The sequence below is a fragment of the Trachypithecus francoisi genome, unplaced genomic scaffold, assembly GCF_009764315.1.
Source record: "Trachypithecus francoisi isolate TF-2019V2 unplaced genomic scaffold, Tfra_2.0 Lachesis_group13, whole genome shotgun sequence".
Lineage (NCBI taxonomy): Eukaryota > Metazoa > Chordata > Mammalia > Primates > Cercopithecidae > Trachypithecus > Trachypithecus francoisi.
In genome coordinates, this window is record NW_022681458.1 from 102,471,225 (window position 1) to 102,497,914 (window position 26,690).

Below are 26,690 nucleotides of genomic sequence, written 5' to 3' on the forward strand. Positions count from 1 at the left end.
TCGATGAAATTTTAGTCTCACAGTGATTACTATAGAGGAAGTATACTAACACTGCTAGGTTTAGTGAAGAAATGACACGATCACTTATTTTAGTGAATCAAAGTGTCCCAAGCCATATTTTTCCCCCACTAGAAAAACGTTTCACAGTTCACAGTGCCTATTTCTAGTAAATATAAATATAGAGAATGCAGAATTGCGGGGTCACCGATAGATAGTTGGACTCGCCACAACTATTCAAAGTGTAACTGGATAGAAAGTTACAAGGTAGACACCTATTTCCCAATTGTTATACAGGCACAAGATGATGCATCAGAAGTTTTTGTCTTATCATTGCAGAGTGGGAAGTACAGCTTTATCTACATCTATTGGTGGCTTATCCACAAATACTCAGAGACTGCCTATAACTTCCAAATTAATGGTTTGTTTTCAGGGATTATTTTTTCTTTTCTTTTCTTTTCTTTTCTTTTCTTTTTTTTTTTTTTTTGAAACAGTTTTGCTCTGTTGCCCAGGCTGCCGTACAGTGGCATGATCTCAGCTCACTGCTAACTCCGCCTCCCGGGTTCAAGTGATTATGTAATTGGGATTACAGATGTGTGCCACCACGCCAAGCTAACTTTTCTATTTTTAGTAGAGACGGGGTTTCACCATGTTGGCCAGGCTAGTCTCCAACTCCTGACCTCACGTGATCCATCTAGCTCAGCCTCCCAAAATGCTGGGATTACAAGCATGAGCCACCACACCCGGCCTCTTATTTTTTTTAAGCTTGCAGATCTCTCTTCTGGCCCTTGTTTGTGGAGATAACACTACAAACTAGATTGATGCTGTCTTTGTGTTCTTTCTATTTAAGCCTTTTTTTTTTTTAATGCTAAGTTTAAAAGCAGCTGATAAATAACCTGTTGTCTATGAAAGATCTATGCACTCAAAATTAAATTGAAATGAGATTTAATTTATTTCATATTCATTATTTTTAAGAAAGACATTTAACTATTTAAATAGCCTGTCAGCTTTATATTAACCTTTGCTCCATTTTTCTATTTGACTGGCAAGATATTATATTATTTTGTGATTAAATTTGCTTATAAATAATTTCATGCTAATATTTTCAGATAATTAATATTTTTATACAAAACAATCTTATCTTTAAACATAATTTTTTTTTGGAAAATAGACCCCAACACTGCAATTTTATAAATGTCCTCTGGTACATTTTAAAAAAATTTTACCTATTTGAGTTATTTACACTTTTAAGCTTTTATTATAGAAACATTAAAGTACACAAACCAGTAGGGATTGTATAGTAAACTCTCTTGTACCCATTATCTAGCTTAAACAATGATCAGTACATTGTCCTCTGGTATATGAATGTTCATTTTTATTCTTTCCCAATGGTCTTATTCACATATTTCATTATCAAACAATAAACAATTTGGATACTGTTTTTCTGAATATGTTTCCACAGCCTTAGCTGCGAAAGCCTTGAAACTAAAATTAAAGCCATATACGTAGAACTAAAGCTGTCTGTGGACCCCATAAACCTGAGACAGGTCTCAGTTAATCTAGAAAGTTTATTTTGCCAAGACTGAGGACATGTGCCCATGACACAGCCTCAGGAGCTCCTGATGACATATGCCAAAGGTGGTCGGAGCACAGTTTGATTTTATACATTTTAGGGAGACATGAGACATCAATCCACATATGCAGGATGAACATTGGTTCAGTCCGTAAAGGCGGGACAACTTGAAGCAACTGTGGGAAGATTTGAAGCGGGGGTGGGGTGGGGGGATCACGGGGTCAGGAGATCGAGACCATCCTGGCTAACACGGTGAAACCCCGTCTCTACTAAAAAATACAAAAAAATTAGCCGGGCGAGGTGGCGGGCGCCTGTAGTCCCAGTTACTCGGGAGGCTGAGGCAGGAGAATGGCGTGAACCCGGGAGGCGGAGCTTGCAGTGAGCTGAGATCCGGCCACTGCACTCCAGCCTGGTGGACAGAGCGAGACTCCGTCTCAAAAAAAAAAAAAAAAAAAAAAAAAAGGTAGATAATAGACAAATGGTTGCCTGCTTCTGAGTTTCTGGTTAGCCTCTGTAAAGAAGGCAAATGCATTTATCTCCATGAACAGAGGGGTGACTTTGAATCGATGGGAGGCAGGTTGTCCCTAAGCAATTCCCAGCTTGACTTTTCCCTTTAGCTTAGTGATTTGGGGGCCCGAAGATTTATTTTTCTTTCACATTTTCCCCCTTTTCTTTTTTAAAATCTTTCAGAGAAAGCATTTTAGAAAAAAATGAGTCTCTGGTTTCAGGTTTCATCTGATCTCTCATGGCTAGGATGGTTTATTCCTAGATGGATAAATCTTGAGTTATTGGGAAAGCTCATACAGGAGAAGGAAATGGAAAATGTAAGGTATTTTGAGGAGTGGTAAATAATTTTCAGGGGAATTGAATGAGCTCAAATAACAGACAATGTCCTGGGCCAACGTTCCTCTGACCTCTGAGGTAAGTGGCTGTAATTTCCAGAAAGGTGAAGGACAGAACCTCACAGTGAAAAAACATTGTCTTAGCATCCAAATAAAGCCTCTCAGAAAATCTCTCAGAGCTTCCGTCAGAATAGATGAAAAGTCTGTCTGGGTGTGGTGATGAGTCTTTTTTCATCTTTGTTGTTTAATCATTCCTGGTTATTTAATGAGATTCCAAGGGAATGGTTTTCAGACAATTGCATTTCCTTTGAAAGAAGTTTTCTTCAGTCAAATAAGGGTACTTCCGGAGAGCCCCTCCCTTGTGTTTGGGGCAAGGAAGAGAGCAAGAAGAGAAGGTTAGAACATTCTTGAAAGGCAGCTTCCATGAACTTTAAATTTCCTTTAATTCAAAAAAGTGCTCAGCATGCCAAAGCACCATACTTTGGCATTTTCTTCTCTGAGCCCTAACACTGTCTACACCCATCAACACTCAATTCTAAACTCTTGAAATTTGTTCCTCTTCCATTTTTCCCTTTCACTTAATGGAATCGCTGTACACCGTATCCTTCCCTCAATCCGAGATTGCTGAAACAAGAAATGGACAGTCTCCTGAGATTCTGTTTCTTACCTCATTTCTTACACCCAGTCCATCAGCTAGTCCTGACAATTCTACCTTCAAATTACATCTTGAATCAATTCACTTCTCTCCTTTATTGCCACCACCATATTCTAGACCACTATCATCTTTTCTAGTCTTTTATATAACCACTTAACATGCTCATACTCTTGCCTCACTATTATTCTCTGTGTAATAGCCACATTGATTAGACAGTGTATCTGTATTTGGTACAGTATATCCTGTGTACATACTGATTAGACAGATATACTGTCTCATCACTATTGTGGGTTTTTTATTCCCCTAATTCAGCAGGCAGGAGTGTTACAGCTCTTTTTCCTCCTGCCACATGTAACTTGGCAAGCAGGAGCATTATAGCTCTTTCACTCCTGTAGTTCAGTGACTCCACGTTCTTGTCCCATGACCAAAAGGAATAAGGTACATGGATATTGGAGAGGGAGTAAGGCAGAGTAAAATTTATTGAGTGAAAGAAAAGCTCTCAACAGCAAGAGGGGACTTGAGAGTGGGTAGCCTTCTCTGAGGCTTCGCTGCAGGTTTTTATGGGCTTCAAATGGGGAAATGCTTGCTAATTGGTTTATGGGTGGGCTTGGACATGGAATCATTCAATAGACTAAAGGCGTCATTCAGAAAGAACCAATTAAGAGAGAGTGGATAAGACATGGATGGAAGTTCTCACTCTGGTTCATGGATTCAATCCAGAACTGGTAGCCCAGTTTTCAGGCGTTAGACTGCCCTGGCTTGAAGGTTGAATTCCACCGGGGACCCATTTGTGGCTGCCTGGGAATTTGTCTGTCTCTTGTCGCTGTCACTATGTCTATATATATTTACTAAATATACAGAATAACATTTCTCCTCTGCTTAAAAGCTACCAAAGGTCCATGAACTTCTTATTCCCTTAATATAAAATCCAAAATAATTATCTTACCCTACAACACCCGTAAGATCACCTCTTTGACTTCCTATTCCTCCCCTCTCCTCCTTACTCACTATACTTCCAATACATCGACCTTATTTCTGTTCCTCAAATAGCCCACATTCTTTTCCCTGTTAGGGTCTTAGCATATGTTGTTTATTCTACTTGCCATGCTCTTTATACTGCCCATCTCGTTCTTCAGTTTTACTATAAATATCACTCCTCAAAGTGCTTTTTTTCTGATCACCTTCTCTAAGTAGGTCAGTCACCTGCTATTCTCTCTCATAGTAATTTTTTTCAAAATATTTCACAAGTCATCATTATATATTTATGCACTTATTTAGTCTGACTCCTCCACTGGACCATAAGCTCCATGAGGGTAGATAATACATCTCTTTCTGTTGTGACTGAACACCTATGCAGTGCCTAGCACATAGTAGACAATAAATATCTGTGAAATGAATGACTGAAACAATAGCATTATTTCTTTTCTTTTAAGAATTCTTTTCTGGACAGACTGGGATGCAAATTTTCCTCGCATTGAATCTGCCTCTATGAGTGGTGCTGCAAGAAAAACCATCTACAAAGACATGAAAACTGGGGCTTGGCCTAATGGACTAACTGTGGACCACTTTGAGAAAAGGATAGTGTGGACAGATGCCAGGTTTAAAAAATTATCTCTTTTCTGGATTTTGTTTTTTATTTCCTCAGGTAATATTTACAACACTGGAAAATGTCCTAACATGTCAGTATCATGTATACATATATTAAAATTAGAGGTGGGTTTTGTTTTTTTTGTTTTGTTTTGTTTTGTTTTGTTTTGCTTTTCCCAAATCAGATACAGACCCATAAAAATATTTATAAAATGCATTTTTTTTTTTGTCATTTAGCTGAGTTATATGATTATGTCTCTGGACTAGTTGAATGTGTTTTGACAACCTACCCATGTATTTATCTTTCTGTAGGTCAGATGCTATTTATTCAGCCCTCTATGATGGAACAAACATGATAGAAATCATCCGAGGTCATGAATACCTTTCCCATCCCTTTGCTGTTTCTCTATATGGGAGTGAAGTCTACTGGACAGACTGGAGGACCAACACTTTGTCCAAAGCCAATAAGTGGACAGGGCAGAATGTCAGTGTGATTCAGAAAACCAGTGCACAGCCATTTGACCTTCAGATATACCATCCCAGTCGCCAGCCACAGGGTAAGTGCTTGTTCACTTATGGATTAACCACCCAGAAAGTATTATCATCTTGATAATGTAATATTTGAACTATAAAATAATCTTCTGTAAGTTAAAAGTTGTTGACATTTTATGCATATGCAAATAAATATGTATTCATTTTAAACTAAGTCCCTGGCCGGGCACGGTGGCTCAAGCCTGTAATCCCAGCACTTTGGGAGGCCGAGGCGGGCGGATCACAAGGTCAGGAGATCGAGACCATCCTGGCTAACACGGTGAAACCCCATCTCTACTAAAAAGTACAAAAAACTAGCCGGGCGAGGTGGCGGGCGCCTGTAGTCCCAGCTACTCGGGAGGCTGAGGCAGGAGAATGGCGTGAACCCGGGAGGCGGAGATTGCAGTGAGCTGAGATCCGGCCACTGCACTCCAGCTTGGGTGACAGAGCAAGACTCCGTCTCGAAAAAAAAAAAAAAAAAAAAAAAAAAAAACTAAGTCCCCTAATTTTTAGATTATTGCCATGTAGCATATTGGGAGGAGATGGGGTGCTGCATGAGAAAAGGTGAACCATTTGCTTGAGTTTCTCTATTTTAAGAGAAGTGAGTTCACAGGCACGTATGTGCTACCTCTCCCCGTGTTTTTCAGCCTTTGGTTCAACAGTGAACGCCATCTTGGTTTCATGATTCTGTTTCCTCCACTCAATCTTTGCCAAATGTTACTATCCTAATTCTTACTTTTTCCCCTGCTAGGATACCATGACCATTTGGCGTAACATCAGCTCATCCTTTTATACTTTTTCCCCATTATATGTGACATAACTGGTGGAAATCTCATTTGAATGCAACCAATGTCCCCTTCATTAGCATATTTTCATTTTGGATTCATGATTCTTAGATGACAAGCTCTCTCTTGCATTTTCTCCTTCTCTTTCTTTTTCAGTGTGGAATAAGATCTTCTAACTCATTGGCATGTAGGGCATTTGTTCCACACACTGAGCCTTATATTTTAAATTTGTATTATAGTATCTTTTAGACTTGACTAAAACCAGTTACCTCTCTGGTTGGCAATATCACATGGCTATTCTTTGTCTTTCTTCAGTATGTGACCTTCATCCTCCCTTGATGCTATTTCTTCTACCAAAGTCTCATCTGCAAAATTTTCTGTGTCCTTTCTCTGACAATCTGATTGAATCTAGTTATTTTCCCAGATACTCTCAATTTCTCAGCTTCTTTTTTCTTATGTAATTGATCCTTCTTTGCTACATGGGAGTTTCTATGCATACTGATTTCTATACATACTGCTTGTATAGGTGAACAATAACTTTAATTTTTTTCTTCCACTCTTGATTTCTTTCACCTTATAAGCTAAAAAGCATGAGGACAATACAGAAAAAAAGTATATAGATTAGTCATTTTTGCATTTAATAAGGATTTAATAGATATATTGAATTTAACTAAATTTAAATAAGGTAAGAAGTTATTATTCTGACCAGCAATGTGCCACTAGTATAATGAAAAAGATACTCTTCTCTAGAAGCTTCCTCTTCAACAGAGGAATGCCTAGCTGTAAACAAATACTGCAGGTGACAATCACTTATAAGATATGAGTGGTTTTGATTATTTCAAGTGTAAAATTATTTACGCAACTGTATTTTTATCCCTCAGATTGTTTGGCATTTTGTAGTAACAATAATTTGTATGTTCCGCACAATCTAAATGAACTGGACCATGAAAAATGGCCTTCATCTATGTATTGCATTGCATCATTCCTTCTCACCCAAAATAGGATCAATGTCTTTCATTTACTAACTGCACTGTGTAATTTGCCTACATTGGCATGAGCCTTAGTAAATTCATAGAACAGGAAGAACCGTGATACTCTCAAACTTTCCTGACATTTGTGCATATGTAGAAAAGAAATGAGACATTCATTGTCATTTTTTGGTGGGGGGAGGCATCCTTGACTTTTTTACTTAACTCAAAATATGATTTATATATGATTTTTCCTCTTTACTTAAGCAAGATTTTACTATGTAGGTCTAATTTAACATATTTTCCCAGGATTCAGGGCAAATATTCTAGTCTTTAAATCCGCTTAGAGAATATCACCTATGAAAAGAACTTGCTGTTTCCTAAATGAAATTCAGTCAGTTTCCAATTTTGAGAGTGATCAGAGAACATTCTACTTTTCCCCATTATAAGGATCACTGAGCTTATAATAATCATTATCTATCCTGTTTATCTGCTTCAGTGAAGTAACACTTCCACTGCTAGGGAAAAAAGATGCAGGAACATATTGACTATTTTATTACCAAGGATAGAATTAAAATGAAAATGGTGACAAAGGCTCAGCATTAACACAAATACAATAATAGTAGCCCATTTTCTGGTGAATAATAACATGATGTTCATGAAAAAAATAATACATTTTAAAAATACATGACATTCAGTACTATAAAATTGAAATATATCTTTCACAAATTAAAGAAACAAAGGTTACAAATACTATTTGACGTTATCTAATCCTCCAAGTAGGAAATTAATAAAAGTTTTAGCACCAGTTTTCTTACGAGTAAACATTCATTATGCACACAAAATTCCAAATTGGTTATTGGACATTTAAGCAGAATATTTTAGAAATGCATTTTAGATTGCTTTGGTTTTTACTGTTGTTGTTATATGGGATTAGGAAGAAACAAACCAAAGCTGAAACGTATGCAATATGAAGGAGCAATAGTGGGTATTGTAAATATTAATTTAAAAAAATTACAGCATGAGGGAGCCAAGCTTAGAGTTAATGGCATGGCCTGGGTTCAAATCCTAAACATATGATTTATTAATTGCATGATGTACCCTTCATCATTAGCATCGTTTTATTTCAGATTCATGAATCTCAGCTATTAATATGTTATTGGACATTATTGGCAAGTTATTTAACCTCTCTGTACTTGCTTTTTCAAACTGGAGATCATGTGTCTCAATCACAGGATCTTGCAAATGTTGAGTTTAATCACCATTTAACACAATGTAGGTTTTTCTTTAAGTTGAAAATATATAATTCACATTTATGAAGTAATCGAATCTATATTTTATCAGCAAAATACAATGATTAGTTTTCAGGTATATTAAAAAACAACGACAACAAAACTCATTTACAATAAACACTTTTTGGGTCATGTGTTAGGTTTTGTTTGGATAATGAGATCTGGGATTATATAATGAAGAATTAAATAAAAATGGTTTTGTGATTATGACTTTGTAATGTAAGTGTGCAGTTATATCTTTTTTTTTTTTTTTCTTCTGAGCAGCAGCAAAATTTATTGCAAAGAGCAAAAGAACAAAGCTTCCACAGCATGGAAGGGGACCTGAGTGGGTTACCCAATTATATCATTTTTATTAGTACTTTAGAGGTGTTAGTCTCAATGTGTGCAAAGACTTGCAGAAACAATTCTCCATCTGAGACTCCTTCTCACACATACCGATTATAAATTCTTATACTAGCTCAAATTTTACGCCCTCTACATTAATAGTTAACACCATAAGGACTCAGCATTTAAAGCTTGTATGGTTATTTATTTATTTATTTATTCATTAATCGTTTCCTAACCCTGTTTTACCTAGTCACCTAGATTATAAAATATTTAAGGAACAGTGTTACATTTATTTCTTTGTGCCAACTATAGAGTCTAGCTAAGTCCTTTATAACAGTATTGATAATTATATTAATAGCAGCTAACTTATCATTGCATTTCCATGAGAAAAATTGTTAGCAACCCAGTTTTACAGATGAGGAACCTAAGACAGAGAAATACTAAGTAAATTGCTCAAGATCTAACAGCCAGGGAGTAATCATTCTGTTATCTGAAAGGAAGTCTGAAGCCAAAGCTTTTGTCTTACTCACTACACTCTACAGGCAGAAGACATTGAATGCACATATATTCCTCTTGGAATTGTGGCATCTTATCACCAGATGGCAGTAGAGAGTCATGTTTTATTGACATTCTCCTTGGATAAACTTCCTTACCTTCCTGGAGTTTATAGTCTAAGAGGTGGAACAAACTAAATTAACAATTAGGATAAATACAAACATTGTTATGATAGATGGACTTTGAATGTAAGAGTATAGTAAATGTATTTTACAAAGTAGCAGGGTGTGGTACTAAAAACAAAACAAAACAAACCTTGGGATTAGCTAAATTTAATTCTTCCCTCATGTCACTCACTAGCCATGTTACCTGAGGCAAATTACTAACTTGGAGGGGTTTTATTTCCACATCTGCAGATAGAAGCAGCTACAAGTAAGGAAATAATAAATCAGAGACAAGATTGGGCAGGGGTCAGATCATGCTCACACTCAAATAATATCCCTACAAAGAAATACACAGTTTTTTCCTCTGGGATAAATGGTTCCAATGATGTTAAACATAAGTGTGCATTAAAATTAATGGAGGGCTTATTAAAACACATATTGGTGGGTGTTACCCAGAGATTCTGATTCGGTAGGTCTTAGGTGGGGTTTGACATTTTGCATCTTTAACAAATTCCCAGGGGACATGATGCTGCCTTAAGAACCATTTCTCTAAGAAAAGGAGAAAAACATTTAAAAAAAAATATGGTCAAAGGAGTAAAAAGAACAGATTTTCATGATAGAAATTTGTAAAGGATTGATTGGAGAGACAGGATTGAAGTGTATATGTGCGTGTATGTATATGTGTGTATAGAATATATGTGTATGTGTGTGTGTGTGTGTATATATATATATATATATATATATGTTACACACCCCCCCACAGAGAGATAGAGAGATTATAGAAATTAACTCATATGCTTATGGAGGACAAGCCGTTCCACAATCTACTGTAGGTGAACAGGAGAACCAGGAAAACCAGTGGTGTAACTCAGTCCAAATCTTAAAGCCTAAAAACCAGGAAGGGTAGGTGGGTAATGGTATAAGTCCAGGTCTGGGAACCAGGAGTGCCAATGATGGAGTGTAGGATAAGATATATATCCCAGCTCAAACAGGAAACAAACTTGCCTTTCCTCTACCTTTTTATTCTATTTGGGCCTTCAACAGATTGGATGATGCTTCCCTGTACTGGCAAGGGTAGGAAATTTTTAACCCAGTATACTAATGCAAATACTCATCTCTTCCAGAAATACACCCAGAAATAATTATTTGCCAGCTATCTAGACATTTGCTAGACTAGTCAAGTTTACATATAAAGATAACCATCACCGGAAGTTACTTCAGTAGATCAGGAGGTGGCTGATGTCAAAATCTGGGAGATGCTTGTACGTGAAATGGTCTCTGATGAGATATACTTAGAGGTGAGATCAATAAAAAGTAGTGATAGAGATTTGAGTGGGGAACCTGGGGAAAGGAGGAAGAATATGGGATGGCTTTAAGAGAGGGGGTCAGCAAATATATTCTGTGAAAGGCCAAATAATATTAATGAATATTTTAGGACTTGTGGGCTGTGTGTTCTCTGTTGCAGTTACTCTGCTGCAGTTGTAATGTGAAAGCAGTCATATGGGAAATGAATAAGTGTGGCTGTGTGCCAATAAAACTTAATTTCTAGACACCAAAATTTGGATTTCATACAAGTTTTATGTGCCATGAAATAGTATTCTTCATTTGGGTTTTTTTCCAACCGTATAAACAAGTTGCTCACTAGCCAGTATTAGCCTTTAGGCCATCATTTGCAGACACTTGATTTAAAGGATTAGCTGAAAAATTAAACTTTGGAATGTGCTGAATTTGAGACACTTCTGGGACACAGTTGAATATTTAGGGCTAAAAAGGAAGGAAGGTTTCGGCTAAAACTAGAACTTTCGTAGTTATTCAATTGTAGATTGAAGGCAAAACGTAGGTAAGATTTCTTGCCTAGACCAGCTCGGTCGGGGAGACCCTAACCCAGCAGTGTTAGAGGAATTAAAGACACACACACAGAAATACAGAGATGTGAAGTCGGAAATCGGGGGTCTCACAACCTTCAGAGCTGAAAGCCCCAAACAGAGACTTACCCACATATTTATTAACAGCAAGCCAGTCATTAGTATTGTTTCTATAGATATTAGATTAAATAAAAGTATCCCTTATGGAAAATAAAGGGATGGGCCAAAATAAAGGGATGGGTTCTGGCTAGTTATCTGCAGCAGGAGCATGTTCTTAAGGCACAGATCACTCACGCTATTGTTGGTGGTTTAAGAACGCCTTTAAGCAGTTTTCCGCCCTGAGTGGGCCAGGTGTTCCTTGCCCTCATTCCAGTAGACCCACAACCTTCCAGCGTGGGTGTTATGGCCATCATGAACACGTCACTGTGCTTCAGAGGTTTCGTTTATGGCCAGTTTTGGGGACAGTTTATGGCCAGATTTTGGGGGGCCTGTTCCCAACAATTTCTTAGGAGTATTACAGAAAATAGAAAAGGGCAAGGATAGAGCCTTGGAGAACTGCAACACTAAAAAGGAAGGGAAAGAAGAATGCTGGGAAAAAGGGCACCAACAGATTTCAGGACAAAAAGGGAAAGCTTGCACGTGCGTGCACACACACACGCACACACAAAGGGAAAAGTTTCAAGCTAACACTAGCCAACAGTATTTGCTTTTGTAGAAAAGCCAATAAAAATAAAGACATAAATGTATTCATTGGATTTGGCAACCTGAAAGGAGGTCAGTGATAATTTTAGTGAGAGCAATTTTGGTGGGTTTGTTTGCATATGTCCTCGTGGTCCTAAATATGTCTGGCATTAGATATTAGTATAACTTTCAACTCTTTTTACTACAAAATATAATTTACTAAATAGGACTATATTGTTCAGTCAAACAGTAAATTCTAAAAAAAATACCTTCATAGCAATCAGCTTAGTGTAGAGCCAGATTGCTTGGGTTCAAATTCCAAATTTGTCATATCCTGACTTCTAGTGCATTAGTATTAGTTTGTTTCTCTACATTGGTATTTGTTTGCTTGTTTGTAAATCTGTAACATGGAATTGTTATAAAGATTAAATACATCAGTCTCTCTCTCCTTTTTGTTGTCGTTGAGATGGAATCTCACTCCGTCTCCCAGGCTGGAGTGCAGTGGCACGATCTTGGCTTACTGCAACCTCCGCCTCCCAGGTTCAAGCAATTCTCCAGCCTCAGCCTCCTAAGTAGCTTGGATTACAGGCACATGCCACCGTGTCCAGCTAATTTTTGTATTTTTAGTAGAGATGAGGTTTTCCTATGTTGGCCAGACTGATACTGAACTCCTGACCTCAGGTGATGTGCCCCCCTCAGCTTCCCAAACTGCTAGGATTACCTGTGTGAACCACTGCACCCAGTCACATTAGTCTCTTTTAAGCAGTTAGAAGATACCTGGCAAGCACTAAGCACTTTATAAGTGTTTGTTAAGTAAACTAAATAGATTAGATAGATAGATAGATAGATAGATAGATAGATAGATAGATAGATGCACAATTCTCTTATGTTGTTTTACACATTGCCACCAAACTCTCCTCCCCCACCCTGTAAGGTAGTTGTTTGTAAGCATGGAAAAAGTGAAATGTAACTCTTCTTTTGTATACTTCTTTCTCTACCACCCATCTGCCATGTCGTTCTTCTCTGTGTGCCCGCTCAGCCCAAAGGTGTTTTCTTCATCACCACTCCAGGTGCAGGGTTAAATTTTCTCATAAACCCGGCAAGAATCTACCACCCTGGGTTTTTCTGTTTTGTGTTTCTTTTCTTAGCTGCCCTAATTGGAATTAAAAAAATCAAGAATGTGACTGTTACTTTAATTATAGTGTTGCAAACCTTTTATCTGTTAGACTTTCACCAATTGTAAGATGTTTTTCTCTTTTTGTAGAAACTTATTTTTCATGTAAACAGAACTTGGTTTAAAGGGGTCTTAAGCATTTGTTGATAAAAATAGTACTATTTTTGCAGAAACGTTTTAGTTTACTTTCAAAGTCAGGCTACTGACTCATCTCCTTTTAAATTTTATTTTGAAAACCATAGCAACTGGTAAATATACAAACTGTTTTAGATAATAATATGACATCCTTTTAAAAAAGAATCAAAACCCAGAAAAAGAGAGAATGAGTAAGACATTGAGAGGTTTCTCCATAGTTACAACAATAATTAGATTAAATATAGTTATACCAATTATACTCTAGAACTCAGTCTCCATTTTGCATCCCTGTTTTATAAGACATCCATGAATTGGCCCATGAATGAACGAGTGAATAAATCAGAATGAATTGTTTCACATAGAGAGGTTGTGTATTGTAGAGTAGTGGTTAAAACCTGGACTCTGGAACCTGAATCTTTCTGTTCTCCTTTTAATACTTGTGTGATCTTGGCTTAATCTTTTTTACCTTCTCAAAGTTAAGTTTAGCCTTTGCAAGATGAAGGCAATTTATTTTCATAAACAAAGGTGACTATTGAGAGAAATAAATAAAATAATGCTTATAAAACACTTGGCACATTTTCTAGCATAATATGATAAAATAAATTATTATTTCTTTAACTTTTAAAATATATATTTTTTAAATCCCACTGTCCATTATAGGAACATTTCAAGCTGTTTCTCAAAAAGTAAGTTTAACATCGAAATGATTTAAGTGCCTCCAATTGCATCAGAAAAACATTTCTATAGAAAACTAAACTTTTCTTGACAGCATCTATAAGAAAACAGGACAATCTTACTTCACAGTAAAAAAACAAAAAATGTTATATTTTAAGAATATTAGTGATACTCCCTTACTAATTCGCTCCTTAGAGGACAAAGTATTACTTACAAAACCTGAAGGATGAGGGATTTCATATTGGATTATTAATATTTTCATTTAGAATTATGTGGAATACTTTTCACATGATTAATAAAAGGGTATTTTTTTTTTTTTTTCTTTTTTGTCAAAAAGAAATACCCTGAAAGACATGTTTCAGCATGGTGGAGGTGAATCTCAAATATTTGCAGGTTGCTTAAATTATTTGCTTCCACAATTCACTATGTTAAGATCTAGGCCAGTCCTGGTGGCTGACACTGGTAATCCCAGCACTTTGGGAGGCCGAAGCAGGCAAATCACTTGAGCTCACAAGTTCAAGACCAGCCTGGGCAACATAATGAAACTCTGTCTTTTCAGAAAAAAAGAAAATCTAACTAGGCTGGATAAAGACAATGTGGTACATATACACCATGGAATATTATGTAGCCATAAAAATGAATGGTATGCTCTCTGCAGGGACATGGATGGAGCTGGAAGCCATTATTCTCAGCAAACTAAAGCAGGAACAGAAAACTAAACACCACATATTCTCACTTATAAGTGGGAGATGAACGTTGAAAACACATGGACACTTGGGGAACAACACACACTGGGGCCTGCTGAGGGGTGGGGATAGGGGAGAGAGAGCATCAGGAAGAATCGCTAATGGATACTGGGCTTAAAACCTAGGTGATGGGTTGATTTGTGAAGCAAACCACCATGACACATGTTTGCCTGTGTAACAAACCTGCACATCCTGCACATGTACCCTGAAACTTAAAGAGTAAAAGAAAGATCTAACTACTTGTCATATAAATTAAATTGTTCTTTCTCTTTCCCCTCTCTCTCTCTCTAGATATATAAAATATATAGTATATGTAAAATATATATATTATATATATTTTTAGCAGAGTAGATAACATGTAGGATAGAGGTTACACACGTACATACATACATACATAATACATTGTATTATTCTCTGCACTGTTTACTCGTATCTAGTGTCTCTTTATTTCATATATTTATATACTATCGGTATGAGATTTATTTGATCTAACATGTATCCTATTTTAAAATGCAGAATCCCTAGTTCTATTCCAAAATCAGGGCTTCTCAACTTCACACATTTTGGGCCAGATAATTCTGTTAGTTGTGGACTAGATAGTTCTCAGCTACACTTCCTGTGAATTATACAATGTTTATTAGATCCTTCACCTCTTTTCACTAATATGCCAACAGTACTCCAAGTCATAACAACCAAAAATGTCTCAATTTATTTCCAAATGTTCCTTGGGAGACAAAATCACCACCATCACCACTGATTGAGAACCACTGTCCTAGATGGTTTTTTAAAATACTGTGAATACAGAATCATTGTAAAAATAGGAACTTCCCTGACATGTTTTTTTTTTTTCTTTCAAAGCATATAACAAGTGACAGTAACAGAGAATAAATTAAGATACCAGAAAGACATACCATCTCTTTAGAACGACTGAAAGTTAGTTGGTATTTTAAGACACATTTCCCCTATAAATGTAACATTGTATTACATATATATTTTCGTCCTTTTACACCAAAACCTGCATACAGATGGAAATTTCTTTTGTGGTTTTAAAAAATTCTCTCTGTAGAGATACCTGTAAAAGATAAGATAAAATTTTTAGACATCCTATATTCTACTTTATAGAGTACAGTATAAAATTAATTCATAAAGTATGACATAATTTGAGGAAAGTAGCTCCCTTATAAATAGTACTGTTAAAATATGGTGAAAGTAAAGCATGCTTTACTTGCACATATTTTATGTGTATATATTTTAAATAAGGAATTCACTCAAATTCTTCAATGTGAAATGTTAAACTTATCACTTAAAGATGTTTGTCATAGGGAAAATAGGATTTGAGATTAGTGTTTCATTGCAAAGCACTTCTGAAAATTCCTTTCTTTAAAACTATTAAGTCCTTTCCTAAGGGAAAATTGCTAATAAACATTATTTTATTACAATAGTAATTGTTTTCGTGCACATAAGGTTCATTAATAGGATGAATATTAGTTACTATCAAAAATGACTACATGGGAGGGAGAAAAATCTTTCTCTGCCTAACAAATTGGATCCTGGCATTCTGCTTTGAATATGGTTTTATTAGGTAAACAGCTATACATATTTTATATTGCATGAACATTTATGTGTATTTTGAACTTATTGGAAAAACTAGTTGTTTAGATTTAAAATGTTTTTTTTCTTTTCCCCTGGTGATAAATGGACTATAATTAAATAAAGTTTGAATCAAATGTGAAATTATATTTAATGATACTATTTTTCTTCCCAGAGCGCACATCAGTCTTGGGTGATTGCACAATTAACATGTTTCTCCTATAAAGTATTGTAGTTGTGCATTATTTAATCTTTTCACCTGCAGCTATGATGTACTCTAGAAGAATAACTTTCTAGATTTTTAGATTGCTGCAGTTTTAGAATATATACCCATATACATTTATGTACATGCATATGAAGCCAAATGTCCCTACCTCTAACACAAGAATAGATACCATAAAAATTTTAGGAAAAAAAACCAATATGTGTGTGTGTGTGTGTGTGTGTGTGTGTGTGTATTTATATGTCTTAGTTCTTGCCAGCATATCACTTATCTAGCTCAGAAAGTGACAAACTACAACCCTCAGGCTAAATTCAGCCCTCTGTTTTGTAAATAAAGTTTTATTTTCACACAGTCACACCTCTTCATTCACCTATTGTTTTATGGCTGCTTTTGTGTTATAGTAGCAGAGTTGAATAATTACTATGGAAAACATAAAGCTTGCAAAAGTCCAAATATCTACCATCTGGCCTTTAATAGAAAAACCTTGCCAACCACTGGTTTAGCTAGAAAGTCCAACACATACTAATACAAAATATATGAACAAATGTCACTAACTAGAAAATAGGACAGCAAGCAATGAATTGTCTAATTGCCTTGTAAAAGCAATAATTACAACCAATATTTCATGATGAAATAAATCAGCATTAGCTGACATCATTAGAAAATGTTTCATGGCAGAAAAATGAATTGAGCTGGGACATGAAGAAAGGTTAATGTAAAGATACTGATGATGAAATTCTAGGGGAAGAAAAGTACATCATGTGGAGGTGGAAGAGAATAAACTATAGATATTCAGGGAATAATGAGAAATACCTTTTAGTGTGTACACAATGTGTATGTAGAAGGAAAGTGGTAGATGAGGCTTGGAAGATAGATTCGTGTTTTAGAAAGAGAGGTGGGTATATCTGGGACAGTATCACGGCATACCAGTTACATAGCCACAGCAGTCATTCAAAGGTGAGGAAATGAATTTGGAAATATGTTGGAAGAGTAGAGGTAAAAAGAAAGGAAACACATATTAGAGAAAATCTGTACAATACTTGAGAAATGATTAAATATGGCAGTGAATAAGAAATAAAAAAATGCTTTGGAGTACAAATTTTGTGTGTTTGGAAGGTTGATGACTTCTGTTTTGTTTTTTGTTTACTTGCTTTTAGAGACAGTCTTGCTCTGTGGGTCAGGCTGGAGTGCAGTGGTATGATCATAGCTCACTGTAGCCTCAAAATCCTGGGCTCAAGGGATCCTCTTATCTTGGCCTCCCAAAGCACAGGGATTACAGATGTGAGTCACCACACCTGGCCTTGATCACTTCTTTAACAAAAGTAAACAGAGAGTGGATCAGAATAAAGATCTGGAGGGTAAATGGTAGTAGCAGGGAAACCAGTCTGACTAGTGCTGAAGAGTCTTAGGGGAAATATTAATAGTAGGAGATAAGGCTGACGCTTTGTGAGGTAGACCGTGGGAAGTCATTCATTTTTTTTTTTTTTTTTTTTTTTTCCAGTAGAGATGGACCTACCTGTCTTGCCCAGGCTAGTCTCTATCTGCTAGACTTAAGCAATCATCCCACTTCAGCCGCCCAAAGTTCTGGGATTATTGGTATGCCTGACCCTAAATTTCTAAACCAGATATGATCAAGTGTGTGTTCTAAAAAGATAACTGTATGTAATGCAGGGAGTCTAGATATCAAAGATTCGTTAGGAGTTTCATGTAACAATCTATGCAGGAAATGGAGAAAACCTAAACTGAGCCAGTGACCATAGAATTGAAGAGAATTGAGTACCAGGTTAGTGTATGGAAACCTAAGCACCTTGGGGTAAGAACTCGTCCATTATTATATCTCAGCTTTTTTTTTTTCACAGTGTTTTAAACAACTAGGTGCTTCATAATGTTTTATTCAATGCATACATAAAAGGTGGGGGGTATTACAGGTGTATCTCTAAGGTTTTATATTTTGTCAGTTTGAGTTTAGACAATATGAGCTATTCGGTGAACCCAGTCTGCCCAGCTGTATTTATATTTCATCTGTTAAGATTGATTATAGCATTCCATTGATCAATGGCTTTTCCATCTTTTGGATACAAATAGATGAAATAGGCTTGGCTTTGTTAGAAGTTTACAGCCTCTGCAATCATACTGGATTTTGCAGTAGTGTCTCTTATAAAATAGCTACTTACTATCTAATTATAATAGATATATACTATAAGGCTTTGTGGGTCATGTGGTCTTTATTGAAGCTGTTCAGTTCTACTATTGCAGTATGATAACAACCATGGCTAATATGTAAACCAATGTACATGGTTATATTTCAATAAAACTTTATTTACAAAAACAGTCAGTGGACCAGATTTGTCTCATGGGTTACTGTCTGCTAATCCCTGCTTTCTATAAAAATGTGAGTATTATAAACAGTATTTTTAAATTGGGTAATTGGAATAGGTAGCTGTGTTCAAGCACTTGTTTGGAAAGAAACTTTGAAATAATATTGTTGAATCCTTTAAAGTGAGAAGAGATGAAAATGAAAAGTAAGAATTCTTTGTGGATTTTTCATTCTGTGAAGCACAAAATATTGTGAATTATACATTACAGTGTTATTAATAAGACATTGGGCTACAAAGCCAATGCAATTTTTTATTTTAGTACGTACGTAGAAACTTAATATCTTTGCTTTTAAAAAGTATGTTTTTTTTTTTTTTTTTTTTTTTTTTTTTTTTTTCGTAATTATAGGGTGTTGAGAAGAGTTGGTATGATTCTGGCCTAAAAATAATGATGCTCAAAGTGAAATTCAAGTATCTACCATTAGACTGTTATGGATTATGCTTTTAATTTTCCCAAGAAATAGCATTTCCTATGCTAGTGTTTTTGAACAAACTTCTTTTTCCTTCTTCTCTTCCCTTTTACTCCTCTATCTTTTTTCTTTTCTCTTTCCTCATTTTACTTTATTTTATTTTTTCAGGTATGGGGGGATTTGGGTTTTCTCTTTCTATCTACCTGACTGGGTAACCTTGACTTGATATATGACACTTAACACTGCCTCTTACTCACTCCTCCTCCTGTCCTGTAACACCTTTCTACCTTTCCTTCCCACCTACTTTCTTGCTTCTCTAACTTGTGATTCCTTAGGGACTTCAATTATTATAACAGAAAATCGAAAGATAACAAAGAACAGAAAAAGAACTACTTATTCTGTGTGACAAAGGATTGAGCTAGAAAGGAATCTCTAGAACAATAGCTTCTACTCTTTTCTAATATCTTTTGTTCTTAATTTTCTTAGGAGAATGAGTTGTTCGTGAGTCTCTTATTTTCCTCTATTTATTTATTTATTTATTTATTTATTGTTTTTAGCAAATACAAAGACACTATTACTTTTATCATCTTGATGTGAGGAATGTTAAAAATTGCCAAAAACTGCATTGAATATTTATCAAATCAGTTCATTTCTTATATCCTCTACACTTTTATTGTCTCTTTGATTTGTATTCTTTGTGTTTTAAAACCCCACAGGACTGCTATTTACTTCTGTAAGGGGGAGGAAATTTCTTTTCTCTATCCATCTCAGGTTCATGGCTGAGGTCTATAATGAAAGACAGATTAACAAGAAAAGTACACAAACCACAAACTTAATACAAGTATTATATGACCCAGGAGCCTTCTGAGGAAATAAAGACCTGAAGAAATGGTTAAAATCTGGGTAGTTTTATGCTAGGAGGTATGATCTAATGGTAATAAACTGGGGAAAAATTAGCAAGGCCTGTTTGTTCAGATTCTTTTCTGTGTCCCTGTGTCTTCAGACATAAGGATGTTCCTTTCCTCAGGGCTTAGGAAGGGCACCTCTACATGAGAGTTTGTAATCTGCTTCAGGGAAGGTCAGAAAATCCTTTCTAGTTTTCCTGACCTGTTTCAGGAAAGAAGGGTGGAGCGAAGGTCACAGAGACCTTCCTGCTTCTGTCATTTTCCAGTGGGCAAAGGTGGCATATTTTGGGCATGTGTCAACCCTATCCCTACTTCAAGCAAGGGGACATGGTTGGAAGATACCACTCATGAGTCGAAAACTAACATTTTCTTGATGGGGCTACGAGAATAACTCGTTTCTGCCTTCAATTTAGTAGTCTAGTTCTAATGATATTTTTCTACTAGATAGGCTCTATAAAAATAAGATTAAAGATACTAGATAAATTAAAATCTTATCCAAAAGACATGATGACAGAACAAGAAACATAAAATTCAAAATGTCTCAAGACATTCAATGCCATCACAGAATGACATTGAGCTGCAAAATTTAATATTCTGTTCTCAATTTGAAAAATCATAACTTATTTATACAAGGGAATTGACTAAGTATGTACAAGTGGAGCAATCCTTAGCCATGGAATTAGTTAATACAGAAAAAGTAACAAAATAGATGACTTAATCATGAAAGCAGACAGACATTTCTTCACAGAGGCCTCATCTGAAGAAGAGCATGCATTTGAAGGAAAGGTATATATGTAACAGCAGTTTCCTAGGAAGCATTTAAAAGTGGTGTGCCAAAGCAAGAACTGTGACTTCTGTCTCCCGGGTTCAAGCGATTCTCTTGCCTCAGCCTCCTGAGTAGCTGGGACTAGAGGTGTGTGTCACCACGCTCAGCTAATTTTTTGTGTTTTTGGTAGAGATGGGTTTTCACGGTGTTAGCCAGGATGGTCTTGATCTCCTGACCTCATGATCTGCCTGCCTTGGCCTCCCAAAGTGCTGGGATGACAGGCGTGAGCCATCGCACCCGGCCACTACTTCTAAGCAATAGGATGCATGCCATTTGTCTGAGAGAGAATTGATGGAGTTTTCTTAGTTATCTTTGAAATAATGTTTTCATTAATGTAATTCCTGTGTATGATTGTCTATTATTGTCATATGAATCACCCTACTAATGGGTTCTATGTAGGAAGCTTTACTTTGAATCATTAGGTGAATAACCCCTGTCAACCTCAGAGGTTCCCTAATACATCCTTCCTTCTTCACTGTTCATATTTCACTGTGTAATTGCAGCTCCCAATCCTTGTGCAGCGAATGACGGCAAAGGCCCCTGCTCTCACATGTGTCTCATCAATCACAATAGGAGCGCTGCATGTGCATGCCCCCACTTGATGAAGCTTTCTTCAGACAAGAAGACCTGCTATGGTAAATTTCTTATAGTTCTAATCAAAAATAAAAATAAAATTGAATTCTCTCAAATTATATTAGCATTCAGATTTTACTCATATTAAAACAGAGGAAGTTTTTTTTTCTGTTTTCAAAAATATTTTAGGTGATGGTGCTATTTCTAGCCACTATTGATTATTCATCTGCTCTGGGGAAAACTGACAAATTCTTTAAATATGTGACATGTTGTACTTTGTTATTTATTACCTTATTCATTTTTTTTCTTACTACTTTCTTATTTGATACGTTAGCAGAATTTATCTCTGCAAAACAGGAAGATTTTTAAGTGAAAGTGCATTATCAGAAAATGATGATGTAGGTAACCTGCATAACAAAGAGGTGCTTAACAGCTTTAATCTGCTCTTCTAAAGTCATTCTAGCATCATTTGGTAGAGAATTATCAACTCGAAAGGGGAAAAAGTGAAGTCAAATATATAACTTGGAAAAATTTGTAAAAAAAAAAAAAAAAAACACCCACACATTTAAATAATGCATTTGAACTAAAACAGATAAATTTTGTGAATAAAAATTTTTGCTTTCTGTTAATAATTGTATTTATTTGCAAAACATTACTTAATTTTAAGTACAGAAAAAAATACCAAAATTGCTAAGTCAGGCATTTAGGTACATGTAGTTTTAATTTACATAATAATAACATATCTCAACACCAATAAACTAAGACAACAACAAAAAACAGAATATCTGTAACTACTATTTCTATTTGCTCTGATATTTTACAAATGTAGTGCAAGGAAGGCATCTATGGAAGTAAAAGTGATATAATGCCTCACAATGTTAGTTATCACAAATTTACAAAAAAATACACTAAAAGCATGCTTTAAATTATTTGAGCCCTAATTTTTATAGGAAAAATATATACGAGATTTCTAATAGCATGTTTAGTTTTATCTTATTCAAAGACAGTATAGAAAAACTGTTCTTGGAGTCCCTCAAAATCTTGTCATGGAATACAATATTGTAATTATGTACAAAGTACAAATATGGTATTTGACACTTGGAGTTTATGTAGTTTAGCAACTTTGAAATTCTAAGGTCACTGAGAATTGATTACTGAGAATATCTGGGTGTTCCTAGCCAAAGAAAAATGATGATGTAAGGCTTCTAACTCATTTTACATTTGTTTCTGTTAAATACCTTAATTTAAAATAGATAAATTGTTACTTCATTGTTTCCATCAAGTATTGATTATGATGTTCAGGAGTTAACATGTATTAAATCAAGTAATATTTTAGAATTTCTAGACTATTTCAAGCTTGCCAACTTCATAAGAGAAAAACAATTTCTATTTCTTTTTTAGAAATGAAAAAATTTCTTCTTTATGCAAGACGTTCTGAAATCAGAGGAGTGGATATTGACAATCCATATTTTAACTTTATCACGGCATTTACAGTTCCTGATATTGATGATGTTACTGTGATAGACTTCGATGCATCTGAGGAACGTTTATATTGGACAGATATTAAAACACAAACCATTAAACGAGCTTTTATTAATGGAACTGGGTTAGAAACTGTTATTTCAAGAGGTAAAAGATTTGTACATGTTATAACTTTAAAAATGTTTGTTATTCAATTTGTAATAATCACAAGTCTTTTATATTATTTCTCTATTACCCAACTCTATGCTGTTAATTGAAAGTTAGAATTGGTTAGATATTTAATAATATGCTACATCCTTCCAATTGTAGAATGTTATAATTAAATTGCACAGAGCAGAATGATAACTGGAAATTTACATTCACGTGAAGAAAAACTTCAGAACACATCATCTTAAAATTTCTCGGCTGGGTACTGTGGCTCATGGCGGTAATCTCAGTACTTTGAGAGGCCCAGTCAGGAGTTCGAGACTAGCCTGAAGCAACATGGTGAAACCCTGTCTCTACTAAAAATACAAAATTAGTCGAACGTGGTGGCACACACATGCAATCCCAGGTACTTGGGAGACTGAGGCAGGAGAATCACTCGAACCCAGGAGGTGGTGGTTGCAGTGAACCAAGATCATACCATTGGACTCCAGCATGGGCAAGAAGAGCAAAACTCCATCCCTCCAAAAAAGTAAAAAAAAAAAAAAAAAAAAAAAAAAAAATTTTAAAAATGACATGTCTAAATAAACAGACTTAAAGCCTCTTTTTTGCTGATGGAGGAATGGTTACATTTGCATACATAAAATATAGGATATTAGGAAGGACTGGCTTATCTTTTTTTTTTTTTTTTTTTGAGACAGAGTCTCACTTTGTCACCCAGGCTGCAGCGCAGTGGCACGATCTCGGCTCACTGCAACGTCCACCTCCCAGGTTCAAGCAATTCTCTGCCTCAGCCTCCTGAGTAGCTGGGATTACAGGCACCCCCCACCCCACATGGCTAATTTTTTTTTTTTTTTTTTTTTTTTGTATTTTTAGTAGATATGGGGTTTCAGCATCTTGGCCAGGCTAGTCTTGAACTCCTGACCTCGTGATCCACCCACTTCGTCCTCCCAAAGTTCCGGGATTACAGGCGTGAGCCACCGCACCCAGCCTCCCTCCCTTACTTAAGCTTATAAACAACTGCCCTTTGCACATATTTTTATAGATCTAGGCTAAACAAATAAAACAGGAAAACTGTTCCTATTTCCTGACCCAGCAGGTTGAATGAGAATGCTGTTCGCCTAACCATTACAAAAATAGCAGTAACTTGTCCCAACATAGAGAACATAGCTGAAGTGAGACATATGTGTACACATCATGGTTGAGTTCTAAATTTTTAGTATTGAATTATCCTAATATTTGCTTAAAGTTTGGCATATTGTGATTTCTGGGTCAGTTATTCTCTTATTGAATGTGTCTTTATTGAGCACTTACTATTTGCCATGACTGAATATCCAAAGACACAGTTTCTCTTCAACCTAAATTTGGTAGAAGGATTTGGAAGGGGATGGAGAAAAGAGTAATACCAATCCATATAGATGCATCAAACACCTATGCTTTAAAGTCTATTGAAAATTTAAAGTCAGACATATTTGAGCAATGGTAAATGTCATAAAGAAGGCAATAGGAAGTGCAGGTTTTATTCACAATCCTTTTCAATACTAGAAGGCTAGCTTGAGTACCATTAATAGATCTGAGAGTATTTGACCACTGAAATACAGTTGTATTTAAGCTAGCTCTTTTCTGATCTCAGGTTAGCACTGTTAAAAAAATTTATTGAATGGTTTGGTTATAAGCTTGTTTAAATATTTATTTCAAACTTGCTAAAAAACAACAGTCTTTATAAAAAAGCGAATGCAAAGATTTCCTCTTTGTTCAGAATTTTTTACAAGGGCAGGGGGAAATGTGGTTGGATAATCATTGTTAGACTGGATTAAAAATAAGAACAATGACTGATGAAATGTCATTATATTCCTTGAAACTCCAAGTAAAGGACATTAGGTGTCTCCCAAGATTGACAATCTGTTAGGTGGTCTTCCCTCAAGAAATTCACCAAAATCTGACAGAAAAATGTTCAAGTATTTTATTATAAATATTTAATATTACCCAAAAGGCTCTGAATTATAAAGATCAAAAGATGTTTTATCTTAAAAAAAAATAGGAGACAATTTTCTGTCTTTAATTATGAACTGGTATCTAGTAGTAATTTGGTGAGTTTATCATTGAGAAAATCATCAAGACTTATTTCTATTTAGCAGATTCTATTCACAATTATCAACCAAAATTTGAGCAAAAATGTTTTCTCACTAATAATTCATACATATACTCATTAGGAGCAATAATTACACATTCAGTCATTTTGAAAAATATTGCAACTTTTTTTTTTTTTTTTAGATGGAGTCTCGCTCTGTCCCAGGATGGAGTGCAGTGGTGCTATCTTGCCTCACTGCAAACTCTGCCTCCAGGGTTCAAGCTATTCTCCTCCCTCAGCCTCCCGAGTAGCTGAGATTATAGGCGCCCACCACCACACCTGGCTAATTTTTGTATATTTAGTAGAGACAGGGTTTTACCATGTTGGCCAGGCTGGTCTCAAACTCCTGACCTTGTGATCCACCCGCCTCTGTCGCACAAAGTGCTAGGATTACAGGCGTGAGCCACCACGCCCAGCCTGAGCATTATATAGTAACAAACTTAAGGAGAGTCAAGACATACTGAATGGTAGGCAGCACAGAATGAGAGGGATGTACCTGTACAGGCTGAAAGATCTAATGAAATAGACAGCAAATTATGCCAACCTTTATAAGACAAGTATCTAATGTTTGTGTTAATTCTGAAAATAATGGGAATTAAGGAAGTGCTTCAGGGAGGGTGTGACTACATGATGAGCTTTGCCTTTGGAAGAGGCCACTTTACTGTGTTTAGTAGAGAGTTCTACGAGTTGGGGGTAGATGAGCAGTGAACGCTGAGAGACAGGTTAGTTGGCTGTTACAGTGGCTCTAGTAAGAGATACCAGAAGCTGGGACTAGGGTGGGGAAAATACAGATGGAGGAACATGGACAAATTATAGAGATATCAAAGAGTAAGAACATAAAGGAACTTAACAATCAATTGGACATAATAAAGTTTGAGGAATAGGTATTTTCAAGGATGATTCCATTTCTGACTTACCCCATGGGCTGAATAATGTTGCCTTTCAATTTCTTCCAGAATGAAACTTTGTTAAAGATGGATATATCTTTCTATTAGCAGAAAAACTTGAGATGAACGTTTGACAATTTAGCTTCTGAACTCATCAAAGGATCTCAAATCCCACTAGTAATTGTACTTTATTTTATCCTTTCATCTTTTAGAAATTCCATGACTCTGTGGAAACCTTTCTCTTACTTCTGCACTGTGGGTCTCTGTATTTTCTCACTTAACTGCCTTCTCTCTATTGGTCTGTTTCTTGAGAGACTTTATTTTCTTATCTTCCTTAGTCTGAATCTAATGTGGGGTCAGCTTCAAAAATTGGGCCCCGAAGAAATTAACTGTGCCTATCATCTCCCATTATTTTCTTCTCAAGTGGGCCATTTTCTTTTCGTTTTGTCTTTTCTTTTCCCTCCCCTCCCCTCCCCTCCCCTCCCCTCGCCTCCCCTCTTTCTCTCTCTTTCTCTCTTTCTTTCTTAGTTTTGTTTTTGTTGCCCAGGCTGGAGTGCAGTGGCGCGCTCTCGGCTCACTGCAAACTCCGTCTTCCGGGTTCAAGCGATTTTCCTGCCTCAGTCTCCCGAGTAGCTGGAATTGCAGGCACCGG

General features: G+C 36.0%; 1 protein-coding gene across 1 annotated transcript in view; it reads left to right on the top strand.

Moving 5' to 3' along the window:
- Positions 1-26,690, top strand: part of LOC117095052 (low-density lipoprotein receptor-related protein 1B) — a 1,687,268-nt gene that overhangs the window by 1,314,357 nt on the left and 346,221 nt on the right. Inside the window, exons 26-29 of the mRNA XM_033231629.1 lie at positions 4,501-4,665; positions 4,967-5,211; positions 21,325-21,456; positions 22,796-23,023. Coding sequence (XP_033087520.1) covers positions 4,501-4,665; positions 4,967-5,211; positions 21,325-21,456; positions 22,796-23,023 — 770 coding nt within the window. The remainder of the gene's footprint in view (positions 1-4,500; positions 4,666-4,966; positions 5,212-21,324; positions 21,457-22,795; positions 23,024-26,690) is intronic.